Raw genomic sequence first — 24,618 nt, 5'->3', positions numbered from 1 at the left:
TAAAAAAATGTAATTGGCTATGTAACACAAACATTAAAAGTAATCGCCTTACAATTCATGTGCTATAGTAAAAGTGTTTTGATGTCATAATGATAGCATTGTGTGAGGAACAGAGCAAAAAGAATAAAAGTAATTATTATTTTAGCACCTCTTGTTAGGGTTGTCATGATACCATATTCATATCTTATGATACAATACCAGCTAAAGTATCACGATACCACACGACAGTGTGATAATTCTTAACACAGTTTGTCATAGCAAAGGTGGTTCTTAGAAACTAGCCATTCCACTTCTTGCTCCGGAAGTGGTGAAAATACCTGTTGTTACCTAATTAATTTTTTGTTTGATGGAAAGAAAAATAAAATATAACAACCTTCGCCACATCAAAACAGTCAGATCAAAAGGCAACGACTTTAAACTTTTATTCCATTATTACTGTGATTATTTAAGTGCTGGTAAAATATAAATAAAGATATTGTAATGTTGAAAAGACTGTTTTGAGCAGGTGCTTCAGCCCCTCTCTCCTGGTAAACAGCAGTGTGAGTGCAGATTATACACACACACACACACACACACACACACACGTTGGTTTGATCGCATGTCTCAGGGACGTGATCTAATCATAAGTGCAAACTTTGTAAAGTTACTGCCACCATGCATTTGTACAAAAAAAATAAACGAGTGCCACATTTGATTTTTCAGAGAAACCCAAAATTATTCAAAATGTGAATTTTGTTTTTTAAAAAGCTTCCAGAAGAGTCTCCAAAGTTTTGCTTAAATCCAAATTAGCCCATTATGAGACATAATTGCCAAATTAACACACTGGGATTGGAAGCATGGGAAAACCACTCATTGAAAAATATCAATACCATATAAGGGGCAGCATTTTGCACTCTTAAAGGGCACTGCATGAAGGGGACACCAAGGACACTAAGATTTTTGCAAAAACAATATTTACCACAGCACATACAACATAACTTATGGTTGTACCATACTGACGGTACTGCCGTTTAAAAAATACTGTGGCACCGCCAGTATTTTGAAGCTTTAGTATCGCGATACTACCGTAGCACATGTCTACCATGTAACCCATCTCTTGTGTTTATTTCACCAGGAAAGTGCAGTGATACATTCAAAGAGCCACGTAAAAATAATTTTGCAAACATGTAGGAATAGTACCGTGATTCTGTAAGACCAGGTTGATCAATTCTAAAACAGTGTGTTTTTGATGTTGACCATAGTAGCATATAAGGCATGTCAGTTTGATGAGAAAAGAAAGAAAAGGTTGAAGATTAAAAAAGCTTAGAAAAGCAAGATCTCAACATTTGCTTTCAGAAACAGCTGGGCAGTTACTTGACATCTAACAGCTGCACAGCTGTTTTAATCAAACACAGATGTGTGGTGTGCAGCACCATATCAAAGTCCTGATACCACCCCCTCCTCTGATTGGCTAGTGCTGAGTGCTGAAGTTATGCAGGCAACTCCTCTTTTCCACATAAAACCAAGGAACTTTAGAAAAAGCATACATTTGGATTGCTAGTTTATTTTAGTCCACTGTCCAGAGGAAAATGGCATCAGCACATGACAGAGCAGTTTTACATGCCATTTTTAACCCTACCAGCCCATTTGGAGATATTTCTGGGTCAAACCAAGAAGATGAGCTGACCGATGATGGTAAGATTAAGATTACATTAAGATTTACAGTATTCATACTCTGTTATGGTGCATGCTGCTTTTATGGAACAGTGTAAAGGATGGATGGATGGATGGATGGAGATATATATATATATATATATGAGAGAGAGAGAGAGAGAGAGAGAGAGAGAGAGAGAGAGAGAGAGAGAGAGAGAGAGAGAGAGAGATAAATAACTAACATCTGGTCTGTCTGTAATGAAAGTGAATAACACTATAAAATGTATTCTCATTGTGGACTCTACACCTACCATGTTTCTTTCTTTGCTCCAGATAGTGAGTTTGACCCAGAGCTAATTAAACAAGTGAAAAATCTGGAAATACAGGGGGTTTTAGCCGCTGAGTCTGGAGATCTGCCTGCTGCACTGCAGCGTTTTAACCAAGCCATCAGTGTCCTGCCCCAGAGGGCTTCAGCCTACAACAACCGAGCCCAGACCAAACGTCTGCAGGGAGACATTAAAGGTTAGAAGTCATATGAGCATAATCTTTACCTGTCAGGATCAGCTGGCAGTTTTAAAATATATCTAACCCTCAGTTACCGTAAACCCTTAAGCCCTATTCTGACAGCAATAATTTTACATGGGGACATGAGGTAATTCCAGCATTTACAGGGGGCAGTCAGTGATTTTATTGTTGTCGGAAAGGTGGGTGTTTTTCCCCCACCTCCTGCGAAGAAATTACCTACTGTTTTTTGACAAACACCAAGGTTGTGTGTTAATTTAATTACTGTCTGAATCCATATCTCTGAGTTTATAATCCAAAAGCCATTTTTGGAGATCTGTTTTGACCACTGCTGAGTGCCGTACATTTGCGCTGTGCGTGGTAACAGCTCTCGCGGTAATGGAAAGTTGTGAATGTTAGAGGATTATGTAGCAGACATTTTTGAAATAATTCAAAATAATAAAATTACATTGACGATCCACCACAGTGAGTGGGAACGCTTAAGTAGAAGGGAAAGAAAAAATGAGAGCCAAATCACGTAAACTTTTTAAATAGTCCATTAATATGACAGCAATGTAATACAATTGTAAAACTTCACATTTTAATGTAGAAACATTTTCTAAATACATTCATACATAGGACATGACTACTCAGTCATGGTCGAGTAGTCCCAGAAACGTTGCCGTGTTGATTTCCACATTCACTTTTTAAACACTGAGAGATAATGATGTCCATCATTTTGATAGATAAAATATACATTGTAATTTTTTTTTTACCATAGCTCCTCAAATTTTATTTGAACTATCTTTACTATCCTTGATATGTACGCTTAGGAGAGAGCACGCAACCGAAGTGATGCAGGTAACGAAACATGCGTGCCCGCTTTGACAGATTTATTTGGCTTGTGTTGATAAACAGTCGTGTCCCTACAGTTTCTTGATTTGTTTAATTGCTCTTCGCAAGGATTTTGGCTTGTGCCGTATATGGAAAATGTACGCTGTAAATATCTGCAGCGCTTTGAAGCATGGTTCCGTCATGAGTTACATTTTTTATTTTTACTTTAGTGTAATTCCAAACATATTTAAATGCAAATACAGAGGACAAGGTTTGTGGATTGATTAATTTTCCATATAACAAGCGCAACTGTCATGTCATCGACAAAAAGTCTCGCTCATTCCCCATGATTAATTGTCATCCGAAGGCATTACTTTTATCAAGGAGGAGCCATGAAAATGTACTTTTACAGATGTCACACCATCTGAATAGGGTTTTAGTTGCTAAAGAGCCCTAGCATAAATACAGAATTTTTATTTTAGAGACCTTTTTCACAGATTTTTTTTATGCAAAATTATACAATAAAAATGTTTTTAAACAATTTTTTTTTTATTAAAAGAATTTAAGCATTTAAGCTGTTGCACTGATTTATGTTATTATTCAGAAAATGGTTGAGGAAATTATTATTTTATTAGTAGATACAATAGTATGCATTATTATCCCATTTTTCATGTGGGTTAAAAGAATAGTTCACCCAAGGATGAAAATTATGTCATAATTTACTCACCCTCATGCCGTTCCAACCTGCAGCCAAATGTGTAATACAGCAAGTAATTTGGTTTGCAAAAATGTTGCCATGGTCACTTAATGTTCATGAGATCATGCTGATTTTGGAACTTGACAGTCTTAATCCACCACTTTCCTTCCATGAAAGACAGAAGCTAGGGCATTCTGCCTAAGATTTCCTTTTTGTCATTCACAGAAGAAAGAAAATGCGAGTTGGAGAAACAAAATGGAGAATTAATGAAAATATTTAATCTTAGCGAACTCTTCTGTAATACATCCCAGGTGCTGTTGATGATCTGGAGAGTGCCATATCTCTGAGCAGGGGTGCTGGACGATCTGCCTGCCAGGCTCTGGTCCAGCATGGGCTCCTCCTTAGGTTAGCGGGCCGTGATGAGGAGGCTCGGGTGGACTTTCAGAGAGCAGCAGGTCTTGGCAATGAGTTTGCCAGGCAGCAGGCTGTACTCTTGAACCCCTACGCTGCCCTATGCAACCGCATGCTGTCAGAGGTCATCAACAAACTACGCAACCCAGAGATGCAATAGAGATGAAGAACAAGGCTTATATAAAATCACCCCTCATAAATATATTCACTGTACTGCAATGAAGGCATTCATTTGTTAACTTTGTACTTGTTAACTGAAGTCAATATATATATATATATATTTTTTATATGATGTCCCATTTTTATTTGGTTGAGTGGGGGGCAGGACACAAATATCCATTAAAAGAAAATATTAAAAAGGTGCAGTGTAAAATATCACTGATTTATGGAGATTTCTGGGCTTTGAAATACCCAAAACCAGGACATCGCTGGGAAACACTTGTACTATAATAGTTTTAGTTAAAATTGTGGATGGATGGATGGATTGATGTATTGATTTTGTATTGATTTTTTTGCAACACATACATTTCTGAGTGTAACTTACATGTCCAAATACTTTTTGGGACCACAGTACATGACAGTGTTTAATACAGTTTATTATTTCTGCCACTAGAGATCACCAAAGATATGTCAACAAAGTAACAACAGTAAGCGGTGCATCTTGAGAAAGTATTAATCCATCTAAAAATGCTTAATATTCATTCATATCCAAACTGTAAATGTATATGAATGTGCAATAGTTTGTTTTACATAGTAGTCTGTTAATATCCCTATCTGCTGTCAGTGGTGAGGAAATTGTTGACCAAAGTCTGGAACTCTCCTTTTCTTACTTGGAGGTCAGTCATATTGGGTAAAGCCACAGGTTCACTCCTGATCTCTGTCTGGTAGAAAGGGCAGATCTTCAGGTGCTCTGCCATGGTGGGGACATCTTCAAATACCCATTCATCCACTGGAGAGAACAAAGTGCTAAACTCCCATGCCTATAAGGAGATGAGGAAGGTTCAAAGATCATAAATCTTTGAAAGATTATAAAGCCTAAAATTAGAAAAATATCGTAGCTCAGTAGGTCCTTAAAATTAAAGTGGATGGTGATTAAATTTTTGAAGCTCCAAAAATCACAGACAGTCCGCAAAAACAACATAGATATGACTGAAACAGTAAAAAAATGCTTTTGGTGTGAAAAAAAGATAAATATTTAAGTACATTTTAACTCTAAATCATCACTTCCTGTAAACTTCATGAGAAGGTGGTGATCACAGGGTTTTTTGTTACTTATTACTATTGCCATGATACGGAAGTAATCTCACATTCTCCTCATATTTTCAGTTCAGACATCTAGGATAAGCAGACAAATGCACCATTGTGAGTAAAGAAAAATACAGATCTAAACCAAAACCAACCAAGATACTGTACAGCGTTCCTCTTACTCACTTGGAAACAGTGCTGCTCTTCTGGCTGTGACTCAAGTGCCTCACTTCTCGTGTGTTTCAAATGCCAATGCGATTAAGTCACACGCGTGTACCGCTTCTGACCAAAAGCATGATTTATATTAAATATTTGTCTTTTTTGCAACAAAAGCAATCTTGTCACTTTAGAAGCCATTATTTTATCAGCTAGCGGCATATGGATGACATTTATGATGACAGTCTGTGATATGTGGAGCTTCAAAAATCGGATCATCATTCACTTAATAGGACCAACTGAGCTGAGATATTTTTCAGTTTTTTTTTTTTTTTCAAATGTGTTCTAGTGAAGAAAGAAAGTCATACACACCTGGGATATCATGAAGGTGAGTAAATAATGAGAGAATTTTCATCTTGGGGTGAACTATCCCTTTAATACAGTAAGCACTTTTGAGGATGAAATTATCACTGGAATTTCCAGTCTAGTAACATCAAATCTTGTGAAGATATTCAGAGATTTGTTTGAGGCATGTATTAGCAGGTAAATATGGCATATTCTGCTTTGTTTACTTAGTTCCTCTATGTCTGTGAAATAGTCTGTATTTAAGTTGTCTGTGCAGTACTTAGACACTTAATTGACATTTACTGCTATTTTTCCCAGTGTTTTTTGTGCAATTGCTCTTCCAGTCTAAGTGGGTGGTTCTCGGCCAATTTAACTTTGCAGTTTTAGTCACATGTCTGGCTACGTGAGACTACGCTCCTACTGGTTTAACACTAAGATCAATGGGCAAACAAAGTGTGGCCACCCGTCATGCACTAGAAACGTTTTCAGCAGTGTTTGCTGACTGACATTGAGCCAGGGAGGGCAATGTGACCCATGCAAGTCATTTCTGTTGCTATCTGACCCACATACCTCAGAAATCAGACAACAGTGTTCATATGTACTTAAAATATGTATCATGCACTGCAACACTGCTAATGCTCCTGAAATAAAACAAGACAGGACTCGAAAGCATTGAAGGTATGTCTATATCGATGTTTGACTGTGCACATGGTTGTGTTGACTGACTGTGAAGTCTTCTTAAAGAAATAGTTCTCCCAAAAATGTTAATTCTGTCATAATCCAAATTTGTATGCTGTTTTTCTTTCTGTGGAACACAAAAGGAAAATGTTTGAAGAATTTAATGCAGCTCTTTTACATACAATGACACTTCATATTGACCATAGCTGTCAAGCTCCAAAAAAGACAAAAATCACGATAAAAGAATCCAGTGACTTGTTATTCACAAATTGGTTCTTGTGTCATAAATGAAAAAGACTGATCACACAGTGAAATCAGAAACAATAGGTTGATTTTAGTTTTTAGCTATAGACATTTAGCTATAGGGCATATAGATTCAGTCAGCAACGCATCATATCTGGGGGCATGGTTCACCGTGAGGAAAGCAAAGCCTTGTTACCATAGTTACTCATACATTCCTATTAGTAAAAAGGGGAGAGATATCTGACAAATTTGGCTATTTTAATAACTAAAAATATGACAAAGCTGATGTGTTTTTTTTGTTTGTTTTTTTTTTTTAGTTTTTTTTTTAACTCCAAACAATGGGGAAAAAAAATAAAAATTATTGCCTGCAAACTGACAGATATATTAGCCCAAAGAAGAGCACTGTGGCTGCAGTCGAACATATGCGTGATACGTGCTTTAATGTCAGAGCGGATTTAAGACTAAATCGATTATCATATCATCAGTGGTTCCAGCAGAGACATAATAATAATGAGTTAACACTAGAAAACAAGAAAGGATGCATGAGAAAACTTGTCATGATCAGTGCTTTATTTCATGCGTTAATCAATCAAACATTTCTAATGAGATGGATTTCTCCGTAAGTTTGGTTTGGCAAAATGTTTAGTAAACGGGGTTTCTGGTAGTTGCTGTGAAATGTGAAATTTGAGCTATTGTATGTGTGCAGTCATTTCATTAATCATCAATCATATTGCAAGGTATAAATAAAAATGTTTTATGATACCAATCGAATGACAAAATATTAATGTGACACAAATGTTTGTCTTGGGATGGCCTGGTTAAGAAACTACTTTATGGCCGAGCAGCAGCACAACAGCTTTTAGTCATATTTTTCATTGTTAAAATAGCCAAACCTATTGGTTATTTCTCCCAGTTTTCCTCATAGGAATGCATGAGTAACTATGATAACAACACTTTGCTTACTTGCCGACTCTATATCTATGGGCACGTGTGAGCTACATTTTCCAGGTGTAATGTCCACAGAGGGGCGCCAAAAGGGAGTTGTGAAGCGAGTTGTTTTCAGCTGTTCAGGTTGCAATACAGTGATGAAGAATGTATATTTTATAATCTGTTCCTCCAAACCCCAAACCTGAACCTAACCATCAGTGAAGTAAAACTTTTATGTGGAAAATCCAAAATGTGCGCGTCACTGAATATGCACATGCAATTACTTCCTGGCTTCAACAGGTAATCTGAACCTGGGCATTCTACACAGCTGATGGAACAAGCATCTTTTTGTGCCACAGAGGAAGGTAAATATGCTGGAGATGATGCAAAATTGTGTGATAAGAGATGGCGCTCGACTCTGTGTACCAGAACTCACATAAACAAGACTTCCCGTGTTATCGTCATGTTGAATGAATGCAGGCATACTATTCAAGCAAAAAAACAAAACAAGTATTCTTGTCCTGTACTTACTGTTTAAATATAATGCATCTTGTTTTAAGAATGATAAAGAAAACCGACACAGAAAACAAGAGACCAACACTAAGAATATTTTTTTTTTTGCAGTAAATATGCCTGTGACAAGGAGGAGGGCGGGGCCATGACTATGCACGCCCGGCCCCCAATCAGGCTAATTAGCCGAGGAGAGGGATAGATGCAGCGGAATGCAGCAGTTCAAGAGAGAAAGAGAGCCACACGCAGCTGCCGTGTGTGCGTTTGTGTTGTACGTCTTTTTGTTTCATTAAATATTATTTTGACCGTTCAGCCTGTTCCCGCCTCCCCCTTTCCCATGAAGCTAGTAACCTTGTTACAATGCCGAATGGGGAATAATTTTTAAGAGCTGCAGTAACTAAGGTCTTATATTTAAAAGTATAAAAGTCTGTTTCTCACAAAGAGTTATTGTATGACTTCTGAGATTTTGATTATTATTAAAGGGTCATATGGACTAATTGTATGGTGCTTTCATGTTGTCGTTTTTCTTTGTCCTTTTTGGAGCTTGACAGAAGAGGTCACAATTAACTATTGTTGTATAAAAAAGAGCTGCCTTAATATTCTTAATAAAAATCTTCTTTTGATTTTACAATTGGGAAAAAACAACAATATGCAGGTTTGGATTATGAGTAAATAATGAAAGAATTTTTGGGGGGTGAAACAGTCCTTCAAACTCTTCCTGGCATCAGTTAACAGAATACGAGTACAGAATTTACCTTTTTTCGGGCCCTCCAGGTAAATCCACCGTGAGAGTAGGTCTTTCTCTCCCATTTGAGGGACACCATGCCCTTCTGCTGTAGAACAGTACAACACAACTCCCTCATGAGCTTAGAGACCTGAGCTAGATGACCCAAAGACACACTGTCCAGGAAACCCACAATGTGTTGTAAGATCTCAAAAGGAAGTCTACTCAGAGAGTCTAAATTTCTTGCTCGTTTCCGCTCTCTGCTAGTGGTTTTTACTCCCTTGTAAAGTGATGCTGCTACCTCAGGCTGAAGGATGAAAGCGCTAAGATCCAGATCATAGATGACAGTGGCTCTGCATTTAGATGGACGAAAATGCCTTTGGCTGAAGGTGCAGCCCAGGTAAGCAAGTGGACATCGCTGTGTAAACCAGCCAGTAAGACAAGACTGGATATCTACATGCACATTTCTGAAGTGCCAGGCATATTCGTCTCACCTGAAAGTATGACAGCAGATGTAGGTGAAGGCTGAACATGACTTGTTGTGTCTTCTGGTCACACATTCTGTCTGAATCTGCACATGTAGGTTTTGAGGTTGATCCTCAACAACATCTGCCAAGGAAGTGTCTGTTTGGAACGGAGCAGAAGGGAAGTCGTAGGTCTGGGTGCCAAAGTCAGTATACAAGCCATCGGTTCCAACAGTCTCACTTATCTGATGACCTTTAAATTCTCTTTCGAGAGAGCACAGCAATGTTGTCTGTACCTCATTTGTAATTGGGAGCTCTTCTATTGCAATCCCTAAATCAGAAGTGTCAATATTCTGGTCTGTCTTCTTCACCATTCGGGATGGATCCTTGAGGTGGCTGCGTTTGGCTCTGTAACTGGTCGGCACATTGAACGAGTGTAAGGATTGAACCTCAATGGGCTCTAAATTTCCATAAACAAAATCTTTCTCTTTTGGAGTGCAAGCAGCCAGCTGGCCAAAGTCGATAAGCATGTATCCGTTATGCACCATGTACATATTATATTCAGCCACATTCACCTCTTTATGAAGTCTGTCAAGAACGCCATCCTGCCATGGGGCTAAACCTGTTCTTGAAAGCTCTGCATCTTGGGAATCATGGGGAGATGGAGGGGTCACTCTTGAGTCTTCCTTGTCCTTTTCCAGAATATTTTTATCCTCTAAATTCTTCAGAGCTAATACTTCATCCTTCCTTCTCCTTCGCAAACATTCTCTCCCAAATGCTGTAGTTCTCCAAGCAGGCCACATCTCTGCTCTTTGCAAGAGACAGTCGCTCTTCTTGGGTTGAGACCATTGTCTAACACATCCTGTGGGTTGAATGTCTTAGACTCCCACTGCTCTTGATCAACACCTCCAACAGCCCCATCCATTTGAGCTTCAGGCTCCTCCATCTTCTCTGTCAGCTCTGGGAAGAGCGCCTTCATCTTAATAGAATAGAAGCTTCTGATCTCTAAGGGCCATAGCAATATCAAGCTGGGTTGTGCAGTTTGGATCCTGCAGGGCATGCCTGTAGAAGGTCATATCCATCTCACTTACAGGCCATCGGTTCCATTCAAGGCTACAAGAGACCACACTGGCAGGGCAGACTTCCAGGTGCTTAGCAAGCCTTTGACGGGTCATGGTCATGGGACAGCCATAGCCAGAGTTGAGGCAGGGTACAATTTCCTTTGGGCAGAGAAGACGATGCTCAGTTTCTTTACAAAGATGGAAGGCAGCTCCGCACTGCAGGCAGCAGGAAATGACGACGCAGGAAGTTGAGATATCTACGGGAAGCTTGCAGTGCTGGTTATGACATTTTTCACAGTGTGGATGAAGGTCAGAGCGGGTGCTACTGTTCTTACCCTGAGGGTGACAATCCAAAACATATTCTAAAAATTTTTGAGAGTATTCATGTCCAACAAGAAATCACATTACTTTTAATATATTGTATTTGCTCATAAAATGTTCTTGTTTGAAACCAGAAGTGGATGACCACATTGAGTGTGTTTACATGCACATCAAAATGCTACTTATAACCTAAAATTACCCTTACAAAAATTGAGAGTTCATGGCAAATTTGCTGCAAACTTGCAGCAAACCGGACACAGCAACACCAAGGCTGGGTCTGCCTTCTCCTGGGGCAGCGCTTGCAGGTTCACCACCTGATCCCTGAAAGAGAGAGCGCCTTTAGCTCTGCTGACTCAAGGGGCTCGAAGGGAGCTCCCTGAAGGACCACAGAGAGGTCCCATGACGAAACAAGGCATGGCCTGGGGGGGTTTAACCTCCTCGCGCCTCTCAGGAACCTGATGATCAAATTGTGCTTCCCTAATTCTTACCGTCCACTGCATCGTGATGCGCTGATATAGCGGCTACATACACTTTCAAGGTGGAGGGGGACAGCCGTCCCTCCAACTTTTCCTGCAGAAAGGAAAGCACTGACCCTACTGCACATCGCTGGGGGTCTTCACCTCGGGAAAAACACCACTGAGCGAACAGATGCCACTTCAGGCCATAAGGGCGCCTTGTTGAGGGGGCCCTGGCTTGAGTGATCGTGTCTACCACTTAAGTCTTCCACATCACATCCAAGGGCCAGACATGGAGATTCCAGAGGTTCGGTCGTGGGTGCCAGATAGTGCCTAAGGTCAGAGATCCAAATCCGGGAGGGCCAATAAGGGGCCACTATGAGGATCTGCTCCTCGTCCTTCCTGACCTTGCACAAAATCTGTGCAAGTAGGCTCACTGGGGGGGAACACATACTTGCGCAGCCCCAGGGGCCAGCTGTGTGCCAGGGCATCTGTGCCGAGGGAGCCTCGGTCAGAGAGTACCAAAGTGGGCAGTGGGAGGATTCTGGGGAAGCGAACAGATCTACCTGTGCTTGCCGAATCAACTCTAGATCAGCTCTAGACAGCATAAACTGTCACAACAGCGTGTCCGCTGTGCTGTTGAGGTGGCCTGGGATGTGGGTGGCTCGCAGCGACTGTAGTAGTTTTTCATGCCAATTTTGTAAAAAATCACTCAGCATCTTTGTGGTTTTGATTTCAGAAGAATAGACTTTATTATCACACAATAAAGCCGAGTTGCCTACGGTGGAACCACAGTACCACCAACAACAACAACAACAACTGAACCATCTCTGGTTTGGTTTTACTTAAATACACCTCCTCAAACAAGGTGGGGTTACATGCATTATCTATCATGCTCTTCATTGACTCTGGTCTTGACCATGTTAAGAAGTAACAGAATGTCCTTCGGAAGAGATCAATTCTCCCCCCTAAGTAATGCTATTTATGTTTCTGCACACACAGTCAAATTGTCAAACATATGTGAGCACACATTCATCACGTCCACAGGCCTTTACACACAGTAAACTGCATGTCTGCCCCTCAGACATAACTGTGGTATAAATCAACAATGTTTTTCATTGATTATTCCTGATTAACTTGATAAAAATATACTACACGACTTGAGCCGATGCGGACTCCAAAGGAGGAGACGACGGACGAGTTGTGACATTCGACGAGAGTGTAGGTCGCCTTGGCAGCTGAAGTACGCAATTGTCGCTGTGTTGTCAGACCGGATCAACACATGCTTGCCCCGGATCAATGGCAATAGCCTCCTCAGGGCAAGTAGTACTGCCAGCAACTCGAGGTAGTTGACGTGCCAACGCAGTCTTTTTTACTGAGTGCCCATTGCACATGATGCCCTGAGGCATCTGTCGTAACCACGACATGCATGGGGACCTGGCCTAGGGGAGCTCCTTCCCGTAGGAAAGCTAGGTCTGACCAGGGGCTGAATAGACAGCGACAAGCCTGCGTGACTCTGGCCTGTAGCCAGTACTGAAGTGGTCTCATATGCATCAACCCAAGCAGCGTGACTGTCTCTAAGGATGCCATATGCCCAGGAGCCTCTGAATGGATTTCAGTGGGACCAACATGTTCTGAACCGGGGCGAGCTTGCTCTTTTCCCAGTTGACCCAAAGCCCCAATAAAACCATGTTTACATGAGATTTGAAGTCATCGTGTTATTCTCTGCTTTTGATGTCAAAACGTAAACAGATATGCACACAACGCATAAATTGCATGAGGTGAAATTGTATGGGCTGAAATATGTGCCACCAGAAACTGAATTTGAACCATTTATATTTGAATTTGAATGGCTAAACTTGAATAATTGCATTGAAAAACTGAATTTGAATCACATAATTTGAAATTGTTTTGTTTAATTAAAATTGAATTTATTCAAAAACTGAATCTGAATTGTATCATTTGAAATTGAATTTATTCGTTTGGAACTGAAGTCCAATAAAATTTGATCCTCACTGAAAATTAAACTCTTTATATATCTTCACATTCACTTCTCACAATTCAGATTCAGTTCTCAAATTCAATTTCAAGTTACTGAGACAGACATCCGGGTAGTTGGAGGATGAAGGAAGAGCAATCGAGCGCAGATCGATAGATAGCGTTCATTGGCGCACAGGACTCCTCTTGGGCCAATCAGCACCAATGTTTTGGAGCACAGTACGTTACCCGCCATGAAACAAAGAAGAAGTGCTTGCCTGACTTGCGTGACCACCACCACCACCATGGATTCGGCTGGGACAAATACGGTAATGAATTTTTTTTTTTACGATCTAACGATCTTTTGTTTAACTGTTGTTAATGTTATAGCTATTTTGTAGAAACAGGGAAATTAAATCTTTCTCCCGACGTTGCAAACAGTAGCTATAATCCCACGTTTTATGGTAGCCTACTAGCTCTTGTAACAACATTTTTGCCTGGTGTTTATTATTTCTAAGCGTTTGCCTCTTCCTCCGGTGAAAATGTTGTTGCAAACGTAGCTAGTGTTAGCCGCCGCCAAGTAGACTGGTCATGTCTTCAGTGTGATTTTTTTCCGATAACTTCTCCTCGTGTTTGTCATTGTCAGAGTAACGTTACTGAGAGGAGAGAGAGAGAGAGTAGTAAGCGTGTAAGTTATGTGTCGCTGTGTTTGGCAGGTGCTAGCATAATGTAAGGCCATAAACTTCAGGGCAATTACACCATAGCACTAGCCCTATTCATTTGAATTGAATGCATAAGTTAGTTAATTCCGTTTGACTAGAACACAAAAATAGCACATTTACACTTCGAAAGAAAACGATACAGCTTCCTGCACAACAGAGCAGTGCAAGTGGCTGATGCCATCACATGTAAAAAGGTAAGGTGACACTGTATTTTTTGGACACTGTAACTGTAGGCTAAATTATGATGTTAAATTAATGTTTATATTGTGCCCCTTTGGTTACTTAATCAGGCAGATTGCTTGTCTTCATCTAGCCTACATTTCATCTTCTTTTAGGGGATTTTCATTATATTCCATCATACCTAATGTTGGGGTTTTATTAAATTATTTCTATTCTATATTCTGCCTTAACATGTGTAGCTTGTGACAATGTGGTCAGTCACAATTTCCCTGTTGGACAAAGAGAAGCTAAGACAGCAAAGACCCACATAAACACAGTTTGGCATCTCAATCCTGTGATGATAGCCTTACCTGTTTTGCTCACAGCCATAGGATATACGCCAGATTTATACTGCATATAGATATGTTATGGTTATGGACCACAGAAATGTGGACTTAATGATCTTCTTTGTGTTAACTTATTTTCAGATTCCTGCTGCTCCAGTAGCTCTGATCGACTTCTCTGCTAAAGCCAAAAAAAAAAGCTTGACTGTTCTATTGATGGCAGGACAACTGAAAACCAGGTTGGGAAATCAATTTCATGCCCAAGAGTGAAGAGAGGGTCAGAAACATATGCTAGTTTTTTGAGACTTTAAGCAAAAACTGTCCAAGGAGTGCAGCACTGATGGCTAGGGAGCCTTACTACAAAGAATTCATCCCCAAATCTAGTATGCTTCCTAAAACTGTTCTTGAATACAGAACACCAGAGACTCTGCAGCTACCCCCAAAGAGCTTGGAGAGCTATGCCAGGTATTCCAGCTAGAAGAGCTCATCATGTCCCAGGTCCAGGCTGTAGAGAGGGCAACTCGAAGTCAGAGTGCAAGCAGGATTTGGTTTAGGCAAAGAGCTGGACGCATAACTGCTTCCAAGCTGAAACAAGCTATTAAGACCAACCCACAGCAACCATCCAAGAGCTTGACCAAGGCCATATGCTACCCAGAAGCATATAGGTTCACCACAGCCGCTACAAGGTATTTAGGGTTTGAATTAGGGTAAGGCAGAGGTAAGGCCTCGTGTAAACAGTGTGTATGTCCAGAAAAAGAAACACTGACAACAGAGGGTATAATTTGGATAAAAAAGAAGCTTGTCTATTAAGTAAATGTATCTTACTGGTGGAATATTAAATGAAATGTATAGTAACACATTGCTTTGGTGCACGTTAGTTATAGGGTTATAAGACTATGGTTATGCAGGAGTAGAACTAAGTATAGGGGTTAGGGAAATGGCATTTAAATCACTGAACTGGCTCTACACATCCAATACTAAGTAATCATTTCCTTTTCATGTTTTGCATGTGTACTGTGTACAGTTATGGATGCAAACATGAAGCACAAGCCAGAGGAGTCTATGAGAAGCTGATGGGTCGGGAGCATGCAGGCTTCTCCTGTATGGACAGTGGTCTCTGGCTGAACCCCAAGTGGCCATACATGGGGTCCTCCCCTGATGGGATTGTTGCTTGTGACTGTCACGGAACTGGCACCTGCAAGATTAAGGTAATATTACAGTCTCTGTTGTAGTAAAGTCCCTAAATCTCGAGACTGAGTCGTGTCTCAAGTCCTAAACTGAGCAAAAAGGCAGAAAATATATTTGTTAATCTATTGTTCACGTGTCCTTCTCTCTGTGATTTTAGTGTCCACACACTTTAGTGGACCGGACTCATGACTACTACTACCAAGTTCAGGGACAGCTTCACATTGTAGACGCTGAGTACTGTGATTTTGTTGTGTGGAACCACAACGACATTTTTGTTGAAAGGATTTTGCCCGATCTTGAACTTTAGGATGATGTTAGGCTTTTTTAGAAACGGCATACTTCCAGAAATACTGGGACAGCAAGTTACAAACTCACATGTGTAATGTAATGAAAGGATCCAGGCACTCTTGAAAGTGGGCTGTGTGATATTGCTGTTATATCAATACGGTTGTATGAGACAAGATTACATTTTGACTATTGTTATGAGTGTGGTCTTTGTGAGTTCTGGCTGTTGTATAATTTAAATGAAAACATTAAATGCCATTGAGAAGACAGAATTATACATGGTGGTTTATTTACAAGATTAGATTTTTCAACAATTGTTATAATAACAAGAACATGGTGTGCAATAACAGATTAGAATCCATTTCATTACATATAATACATATAGCCAGTACAATTGGACTAGTGGATAAAAGTATTACACTTGTTGAAAACATATTAACAGACTGATATGTGTCGGGGCTCAGGTACTACTACTCCATGTCCTCTTACTTATCATCATCAGAGCCAAGAAGCAGGGATCAGGTATTGGACACTACATGTGTGAGGGCTCAGGTACTGGACTGACTGATTATTATCCCTCCTCCTTACTCCAATGGGACAATAGACTCCGAAAGATTAGACAAGCGCTAGGGCAACCTAAAAAGCCCCAATCAAGTCCATATTAGACTACCGGTAACTTAATAAGCATTACTAAGTAAATGAGCATTTAATGACAACCTAATGCTATATAAACACAGACACAAAAAACACGTTGGCTAGCTAACATACCTCCGACGAAGTGGTCGCTACAGACTCTGCTCCTCCCGACCGCAGACGTACGTTAAAAATCAACTTTTTACGGCGTTGTTCTGTGAGCTTTTTACATTTCTCACCTTTATGAGTGACAATCTTCGGTACTCTATAAAAACCCTTTCCCTTTTCTCGATTAGAACGATTGGAACAGCCGTAAACTACACAAAACATTGGCATTTTGCCAGACGGCTGATCCTCAGCTATTTCACTTCCTGCCCTCCATCTGAATTGCGTGCTCTCGCGATGCAGCAGCGTGACGTCACGTGAAACCAACCTATGAACGCTATCTATCGATCTGCGCTCGATTGCTCTTCCTTCATCCTCCAACTACCCGGATGTCTGTCTCAGTAACTTGAAATTGAATTTGAGAACTGAATCTGAATTGTGAGAAGTGAATGTGAAGATATATAGAGAGTTTAATTTTCAGTGAGGATAAAATTTTATTGGACTTCAGTTCCAAACGAATAAATTCAATTTCAAATGATACAATTCAGATTCAGTTTTTGAATAAATTCAATTTTAATTAAACAATACAATTTCAAATTATGTGATTCAAATTCAGTTTTTCAATGCAATTATTCAAGTTTAGCCATTCAAATTCAAATATAAATGGTTCAAATTCAGTTTCTGGTGGCACATATTTCAGCCCATAAAATTGGGGTAATGGGAAAAATTTACACGTACCGATCAGTTTTTAGCAAGTAATAAATTATCAATCCATTAATTTGAATTTGAATATATAAGTCAATTTATAAATGGACAAATAAAAATACACATTTAAATGTGTTTATTTAATTAATGTTTAAAATGTAATTATATTTAACAATAGAATTGTGCATTAATAAATAAAATGTCATGTTTTAATAGTCATTAGATGTAGCAATAAATGAGTACATTTATGAGTCTTTTAAATGCACATTTTTAAAAGCACCTTTTAAATTGCATTTTAAAAAGGTATTTGCCAATTGCTTTTCCTCATCCATTTGCCAATGGCTTTTCTTTTTTCAATTATTGCCTGTGTACAGTAGGATAGAGAAAAGGCAGACTCTCTGAATGACGGTTAGCTGAGGATACAGAGAAGGCAAGCAAGCACACTTTTGTGGTAGTGTTTAAACTAATGTTGTGTATTTCCTATGTGTATTATGAAAGTGTCTCTTTCAAATGAAAATGTAAATATATAATATGTACTGTATGTGTATGAGAAAATGCCAACGGGAATTGGCGAGTGGAATTTGCAAAACAGTCCCTCGGACTTGCAGGTATAAAAGGAGCTGGCTCGCAACCACTCATTCAGGTTTTGTGCTGAGGAGCCGAGACAGGGTCCCGACCATTTCAGCGGGTAGTTGTTGTGGTAGTTGTTTTCTCCACAAAAAAGAGTGGAAATCTTTCAGCTGGGGGCCATAAGTGTCCATGACAGGGGGTGTCCTTATCCAAGGGGAAGACACCATGGAGACCCTGCCCGGAGGGGGGACAATTGTGTGGAAATACACCACATGGTCTTGTCGGCAGTGTCACATGTGGAGTAGTCCTCGTGGTAGGTCCTACCCAGAAGGGATGGAGCTCTACAAACACGCCGACCGGTGGCAGAGGGGAACTCTGCCCAAGGAAGATGAAGGTTTACCACCGGTACAGGGCCTAAAAGCACACCTACTGGGCCGGCATCGAGTTTCTCCATGAACTCACCTGCCACAGGGCTAAGCAGGAAGGACATCCAGGGTCCACGACCTAGTGAACCCGGCTGGGGGGGATAAAAAGCACACATTGCTGTAGCGAATCAGCTCTACATTCTTCCACCATTAGGTAGCGAATCAGCTCTATGAAATATTAATAATCAATCATAACTTGTTATAATCGATTATGAATATTTGGATCAGTTAATTGGGTTAACTTGATGTAGCTACATTAACATTACAACCAAATACTCGGTTCATCCCGTGAACACTCAATATTGGTTATTAATTAATTAATTAATAGAAAGGTACATTTCGGGGCATGGGAAATGTCTTTCTTACTAAGTATTAAGAGCAAGTAGTCAAAATCTATGATTAGTGACTTTAGATATGAGCTTGAGACACAGACAACTTTACATGTGACATGAACAAGACTTTATTAACTAGACTAAACATTTAAACTACTCTAACATATATACATACATTCATACAGTTTACCAAGGGAAAGAGGGCTGAAGCAGAATACAGGAAGGCAAGAAGTTATAGCATTGTTTGAAGTTCAGCAGATCAACAGCCTGAGCAAACCATCATATTAGTTCTGACACGCCCTTTTTAGAAAGGGGTGAGGATACTTAATGTATCAAATAATGAGACTAAGTTTGATACTTGCATGTCCCATTTGAATTAAACTGTCCTGATGCAATTTGTTGAGGCTCCAGTTGATCTTTGATGATGTTGTCTTGATGAGAGAGAGAACCAGTGGGAGTCAGAGACAAGGCCGTAGCCTGGCGCACGCTTGGGAGTCCTTGGGGCCTTCTAGTTTGGCATCATTCAGCGAGAGAGTGAGAGAGCACAAGGCTCAGAGGGCAAGAGAGGCAGGAAGCCAGAGGAGCATAAGAGAGCGAAGAGATAAGAGAAAAAGAGAGGGCTAAGAGAATAAGAGAAAGTGGGTGCAGCAATTTTATACCCTTAGAAAACATGTCCCACCTCTCATTGGCTCGACCAATAAGAAGGGTTTGAGTTCTAGGCGGGAATTTGGTTTATTGCTCTTTGTTGTAAAATTGCCCATTGCATGTGCAAGAAAGAAAATAGGAAATATACTTGTAATACTAATATGTTGTTGTTATCGACATATCATGTACACAGTCATTTCAATCTTCAAAATACCAAGTTATAGAGACCAAATATGCCACACATATGATTTTGGTTAACCATAGTATGCAAAGTCTGAAACATTAACCCATTAGTTTGCAAGAAAACATAGATCAAGCACATTTAAGGGAAAATGTGAGATGGCACATTAGATAGATTAACAGGGTTCATTTCTCTTTCTCAGTAAGAGAATGAAGTGAGGGTCAGCACTTCTCTGAACATTCCTTTGGAGGTCGTAAAATTCTCCTTCCATTGGGACAGGAGAATGATTCCTTTGTCAAGGCTCATTTGCATGTTTATGACAGTAAGAGATTTTGGGCTGAATGACTCAAAAGATAGTAAAACATCGCGTAATATCATTCTACAGAGATCTTATATTCGAATTCAGCTCGGACAAATCGTAAGGTTTAATTTGATACCAAGAAAGGTATATTTGGTACCTTTAAAAGTGGGTTTAACATTCTTACACTCAGGCTATTAAATATAAAGCCTCTTATTAGATATAATGAGTTCTCCTACACTACTAAACAATTCTACTAATTTTGATCTACACCAAAATACATAGCACACAGGGATTACAACATATTTCATTAAAACTAAGCCCTTTTAGGCTTTATAAGAAAGACACACATTTTTACGTTCAAAAGTCCCCCCTTTCTTTCAACACGATAAGCACGTGGTGAGCATGCGGATGTCACATGCGGTTCTCTGTCAATGGTTCATTGTCTCTTTGTCAATACATTTATTGTGCTTGTGGAGACTAGTTGGCGCTATTTCAGTAATTAGGGGAGTTTCAACAGTAAGTTCTTGTTTGTTCGGAACCTGCCGAGTTAATGATTCCTTCATTGATTCCCCCAGTCGCTACATTGCTACGCAAGCGGTACACCTGGCCAGTTGTCCTGCAAACTTACCTGTTCGTACCTGAAAACACACGGGACGAAACCAGCTCAACCTGGAGATTGTAGAACCTTGCAAAGGTATTGGGGGTTGCCCAGCCTGCTGCTCTACAGATGTCTGCTAAAGAGGCCATTGGTCAGGGCCCAGGAGGCCGCCACACTCCTGGTAGAGTGTGCTCATAGCCCCACGGTTCGCGGCACGTCCTGGCCGTGATATGCCAAAATGATAGCATCAATGACCCAGTGAGTGATCCTCTGTTTGGAGACATTGCTCCCATTGCGCTGTCCACCAAAGCTGACAAAGAGCTGCTCAGAGCATCTAAAGCTCTGTGTGTGATCCAAATAGATGTGAAATGCACACACCGGACACAGTAATGGCAAGGCTGGGTCTGTCTGCTCCTGGGGCAGCACTTGCAGGTTCACCACCTGAACCGAAACGGGGTCATGGGAACCTTGGGCATATAGCCATGTCAGGGTCTCAGGACCACATGAGAGTATTCCAGACTAAAATCCAGGCACATTTTGCTGACAGAGAACACCTGCAGGTCCCCTACCCTCTTGCTGAACATGAGCGCAATGAGGAGGCCAGTCTTCAAAGAGACCGCCTTTAGCTCAACTCCATGGTCTGGATTTATTATTTATCAAATAAAATCACTCAATCAGCCACAATGTGGAACACACCCACACAGAAGTGATGGGGCTTCCCAAGAGACTTACCATCAACTGCATTGTGGTGCGCCACTGCAGTTCTGAAGCAGTCTCATATGTATCAAACCGAGAGGCGTGACCACCGCCAAAGACGGCATATGCCCCAGGAGCCTCTGAAATTGCAACATTGGGACCGCTGTTTTCCGCCTGAACAACTTCAGGCAGTTCAGCACTGACTGCACATGCTCGCTGACTCCATGTCATGGTCGCTGATCTTGTGCCACCTTCTTCCCCGGATCCTCAATGTGCTCCATGCCATGTCACAGTCACAGCAGAGTCCACTCCAGGCCATGCCACAGCCCCGACAGAGTCTGCTCCAAGCCATGTCACAGCCTCAGCAGAGTCCGTTCCAGGCCATGTCACAGCCAGGCCAGAATCCACTCCAGGCCATGTCACAGCCACACTAGAGTCCGCTCCACGGCATGTCACAGCCACGCCAGAGTCTGCTCCAGGCCATGTCACCGCCATGCCAGATTCAGCTCCAGGCCACGTCCCAGCTCCCTCACAGTTAACTTTTGTTTAGGGTCGTCGGGAGCTGCCCCTAGTGTGTACTTGTTTTCATGTCTTTTATTTTAAAGTTTAGTACCTGTTCAGGTCATGTGGTGTCATGACATGCTATTTCCTCTTCCCTCATGTGATCTTGTCATGTGTTTCCCCTGTTAGTTTTCATTGGTTCATTGTTTTATTGCTTTGTTATTAGTCTTTTCATTGGTTTGAAGTTCATTTAGACTTGTTATCTTGTTTATAGTTTCAGCTATTGTCTTGTTTACCTATTACCCATGTCCTTGTATTTAAGCCCTCATGTTTGCCATTGTCATTTGTCAGGTATTGTTTGTGTATGTATCGTTGTTGGTTCTATGATCAAGTCAAGTCTAGTTAAGTCATGTTTATGTTTATGTTTATGTTTTGTTTCATAGTCGTCCAAGTCATGTCGAGTTCATGCTTATGTTTTGTTCATGTTTGTAGTTAGGGTTTCTGGATATCATGATTTATAATAAACTGCACTTGGGTTCATCACACATCATCTTCATCATCGTCTTTGTCATTGCCAGCATCAGCAACATTACAAATTGTAAAAGAAAAGGAAGTAAAACAATAAAGAATAGCAATTGCCAAATGGATGATGAAAAGAAACTGGCAAATGGATGAAGATAAGCAATTGCCAAATGCTTTTTTAAACACATTTTAAAAGGTTCATTTAAAAATGACTTATATTTAGCGATGAAATAGCACTTTAATAAGTACAATTTAAAACATGAATTAAATAAACACATTTAAATGTTTCTATTTATTTTTCCATTTATAAATTGGTTTATTTATTCACACTTAAATGTGGCTATTTATTTGTCCATTAATACATTGGTTTATATATTCACATTCACTCCTGTGCTTCCATAGTTTAGCTTACCTCTATAACGGAAAACAGTTTACGGGGTTTATATTCCCTTATGCTTTGTCAGATTATTAAGAATAATCAGTGTAAGACTGTACATGTTAACGTGCTCATGACAACTTGAAATAAGCAGAAGCTTACCATGATTGTAGAAATTTCTTGTGTATGAAAATAGACACTGAAATGAGACAAGCGAATAGACATTGAAAGAAAACAAGTCATGTCTAAGTTCCAGAGTTTTTATAGTCTGGTAAATTATTGCCTTTCTTTCTAGACTAGACACAACATAAAGCATAACATGTTTTAGCATATACATTTGTGTATCAAATAATGTTTCACTGAAGAGCAAGATGAAAAATTTACACAGCACAAATTGTTTGAATAGATAACCTCTTTGACCTTTTGTTCTGATTGTATCTTGATTATTTGAAATGCATTTGTTTTGATCAACTCAGAAAACCAGAAGCCCCATGAAAGCTATTCCTGTATAAACCATGCAAACAATGCATTACATGACCTTTAAATTTCAACCAGTAAAGGAGTTGTCGTTTTGGCAATACTTTTGTCAGTCTCACTTACCCTTTGCTCTCCTGACAATGGTAGCACAACGAGTCTGTGTGGTTGTTAATATCTCCTCTGTTTCAGCTGTTATAAATAGACGAAACAGAGCTTGCCAGGCCAGTGTGACTAAGCCTTTGAGAGACAGGGTTACATTACATCAAACACAATTACATTCATTTGTATACAGTGCTAATTGATTGTCAAGACTGATCAATAGCTTTTGTACTACCACCTTCATAATGAGGACAATTGACATTTATTAACAATGGAGTTTTGAACCAGTGTGTAAAGGTGGGTGAATAGATAATTAAATGCTAATATGCTGGTCCATAAACATGGGATATACTTAAATGAAACAGGAGAGTCAGTGTTGTTATAATTACCCTTTATTATAGGTTTTGGGCTATATATTGAAAATTATAAAGCATATAAAAATGATCATATTACATATATTGTCCACCAGATGACAGTAGAGCCCTTTCATGCACAGTGAGATTGTTGAGAATTACAGATTGCACTTGCCTGCCTGAAGATATTGGCTATGTTCAGAGTAGCATAGTATCATACTACTATCACTATTTCTCCAGTATACTGTATATTATAGTACATTTTCAGTGGTATACTTTGCAATCACATATTGCAGTGTGCTTTTCATTTCCAGTGTGATAAATGAATTGGAGGTTTTTTGGACTACCAAAAGTTATGAACATTTCATACAAAATTGGATAAAAATGCAATATAACCACATTTATTATCCAAAATATTACCCCCACACGTTTTTGGTATATAATGTGCAGACTTCAGTAGATAGTCAGAATTATTTTATGGACATGCATATGAACTCATCCAAAAATAATCTGGAAGTAGTTATGATTGCCAGCTCTACTGGGTAAAGAAGAAACATATTCAGCTATCATTTCATCATCATTTATTTCTTTAACTGGCCACAGCATATGCAAATTTGAACTGTAGATATTTGAAGTTTACTGAGAAGTTTAGAAATATAAATTTCTGCTTTATTTAAATACGCTATACCATGATAAATAAATAAATAAAAATGTGCACTCACAGTTTAGTTTATGACACAACAATGACCTTGTTAGCATCCCTGGATTATAAACACAAATAAGACTGATGCCAATCAATAAAATGAAAACTACTGATGTCTCGCAATGACTATTTAAATTTTTTTGTCAATGTGTTTCTCCCATTCAACCTGAAGGTAGAAAAAAAATTATAAATAAAAAATATAAAACTGCCCACGTATACAGGTGTTTATGATCATGTAAATTTCAATGAACAACCTGCTTGCCGTCTTGCACTATCTATATAAAAAAATAATAAAAGCCATCTTGCGATGATGTCTTAACTGCTATTACTACTTAATTACGAAATACATTTTATAGGTTCCCCTGGGACATGAATCTTTGTTTAATTTTGCTATTAATGAAGAACACGGTGAAGCAGGCCAGAAATTTGTGAAATTTTAAATCAGGCATTATACTGCTAATCTTTCAAGCAGATGGCTAATAACAGAATATATCAGCAGCTACAACCACAAGCAGAA

General features: G+C 39.6%; 1 protein-coding gene and 1 pseudogene across 1 annotated transcript; one reads left to right on the top strand and one right to left on the bottom strand.

Annotated features, from left to right (window-relative positions):
* The first annotated feature begins 1,517 nt into the window (after positions 1-1,517).
* Positions 1,518-4,427, top strand: LOC127623182 (tetratricopeptide repeat protein 36-like). The gene is made up of 3 exons (XM_052097499.1): positions 1,518-1,674; positions 1,966-2,154; positions 3,976-4,427. The coding sequence occupies exons 1-3, from the start codon at positions 1,569-1,571 to the stop codon at positions 4,233-4,235; spliced, it is 555 nt and encodes a 184-aa protein (XP_051953459.1). The 5' UTR covers positions 1,518-1,568; the 3' UTR covers positions 4,236-4,427.
* A 162-nt stretch (positions 4,428-4,589) lies between these two features.
* LOC127622799 (F-box only protein 40-like) overlaps positions 4,590-24,618 on the bottom strand; it is a 60,421-nt pseudogene continuing 40,392 nt past the window's right edge.

This window comes from Xyrauchen texanus, chromosome 29 (genome assembly GCF_025860055.1).
Source record: "Xyrauchen texanus isolate HMW12.3.18 chromosome 29, RBS_HiC_50CHRs, whole genome shotgun sequence".
Taxonomy (NCBI): Eukaryota; Metazoa; Chordata; class Actinopteri; order Cypriniformes; family Catostomidae; genus Xyrauchen; species Xyrauchen texanus.
The sequence above is the reverse complement of the archived record's forward strand: the minus strand, read 5'-3'. Positions and strand labels throughout refer to the sequence as shown.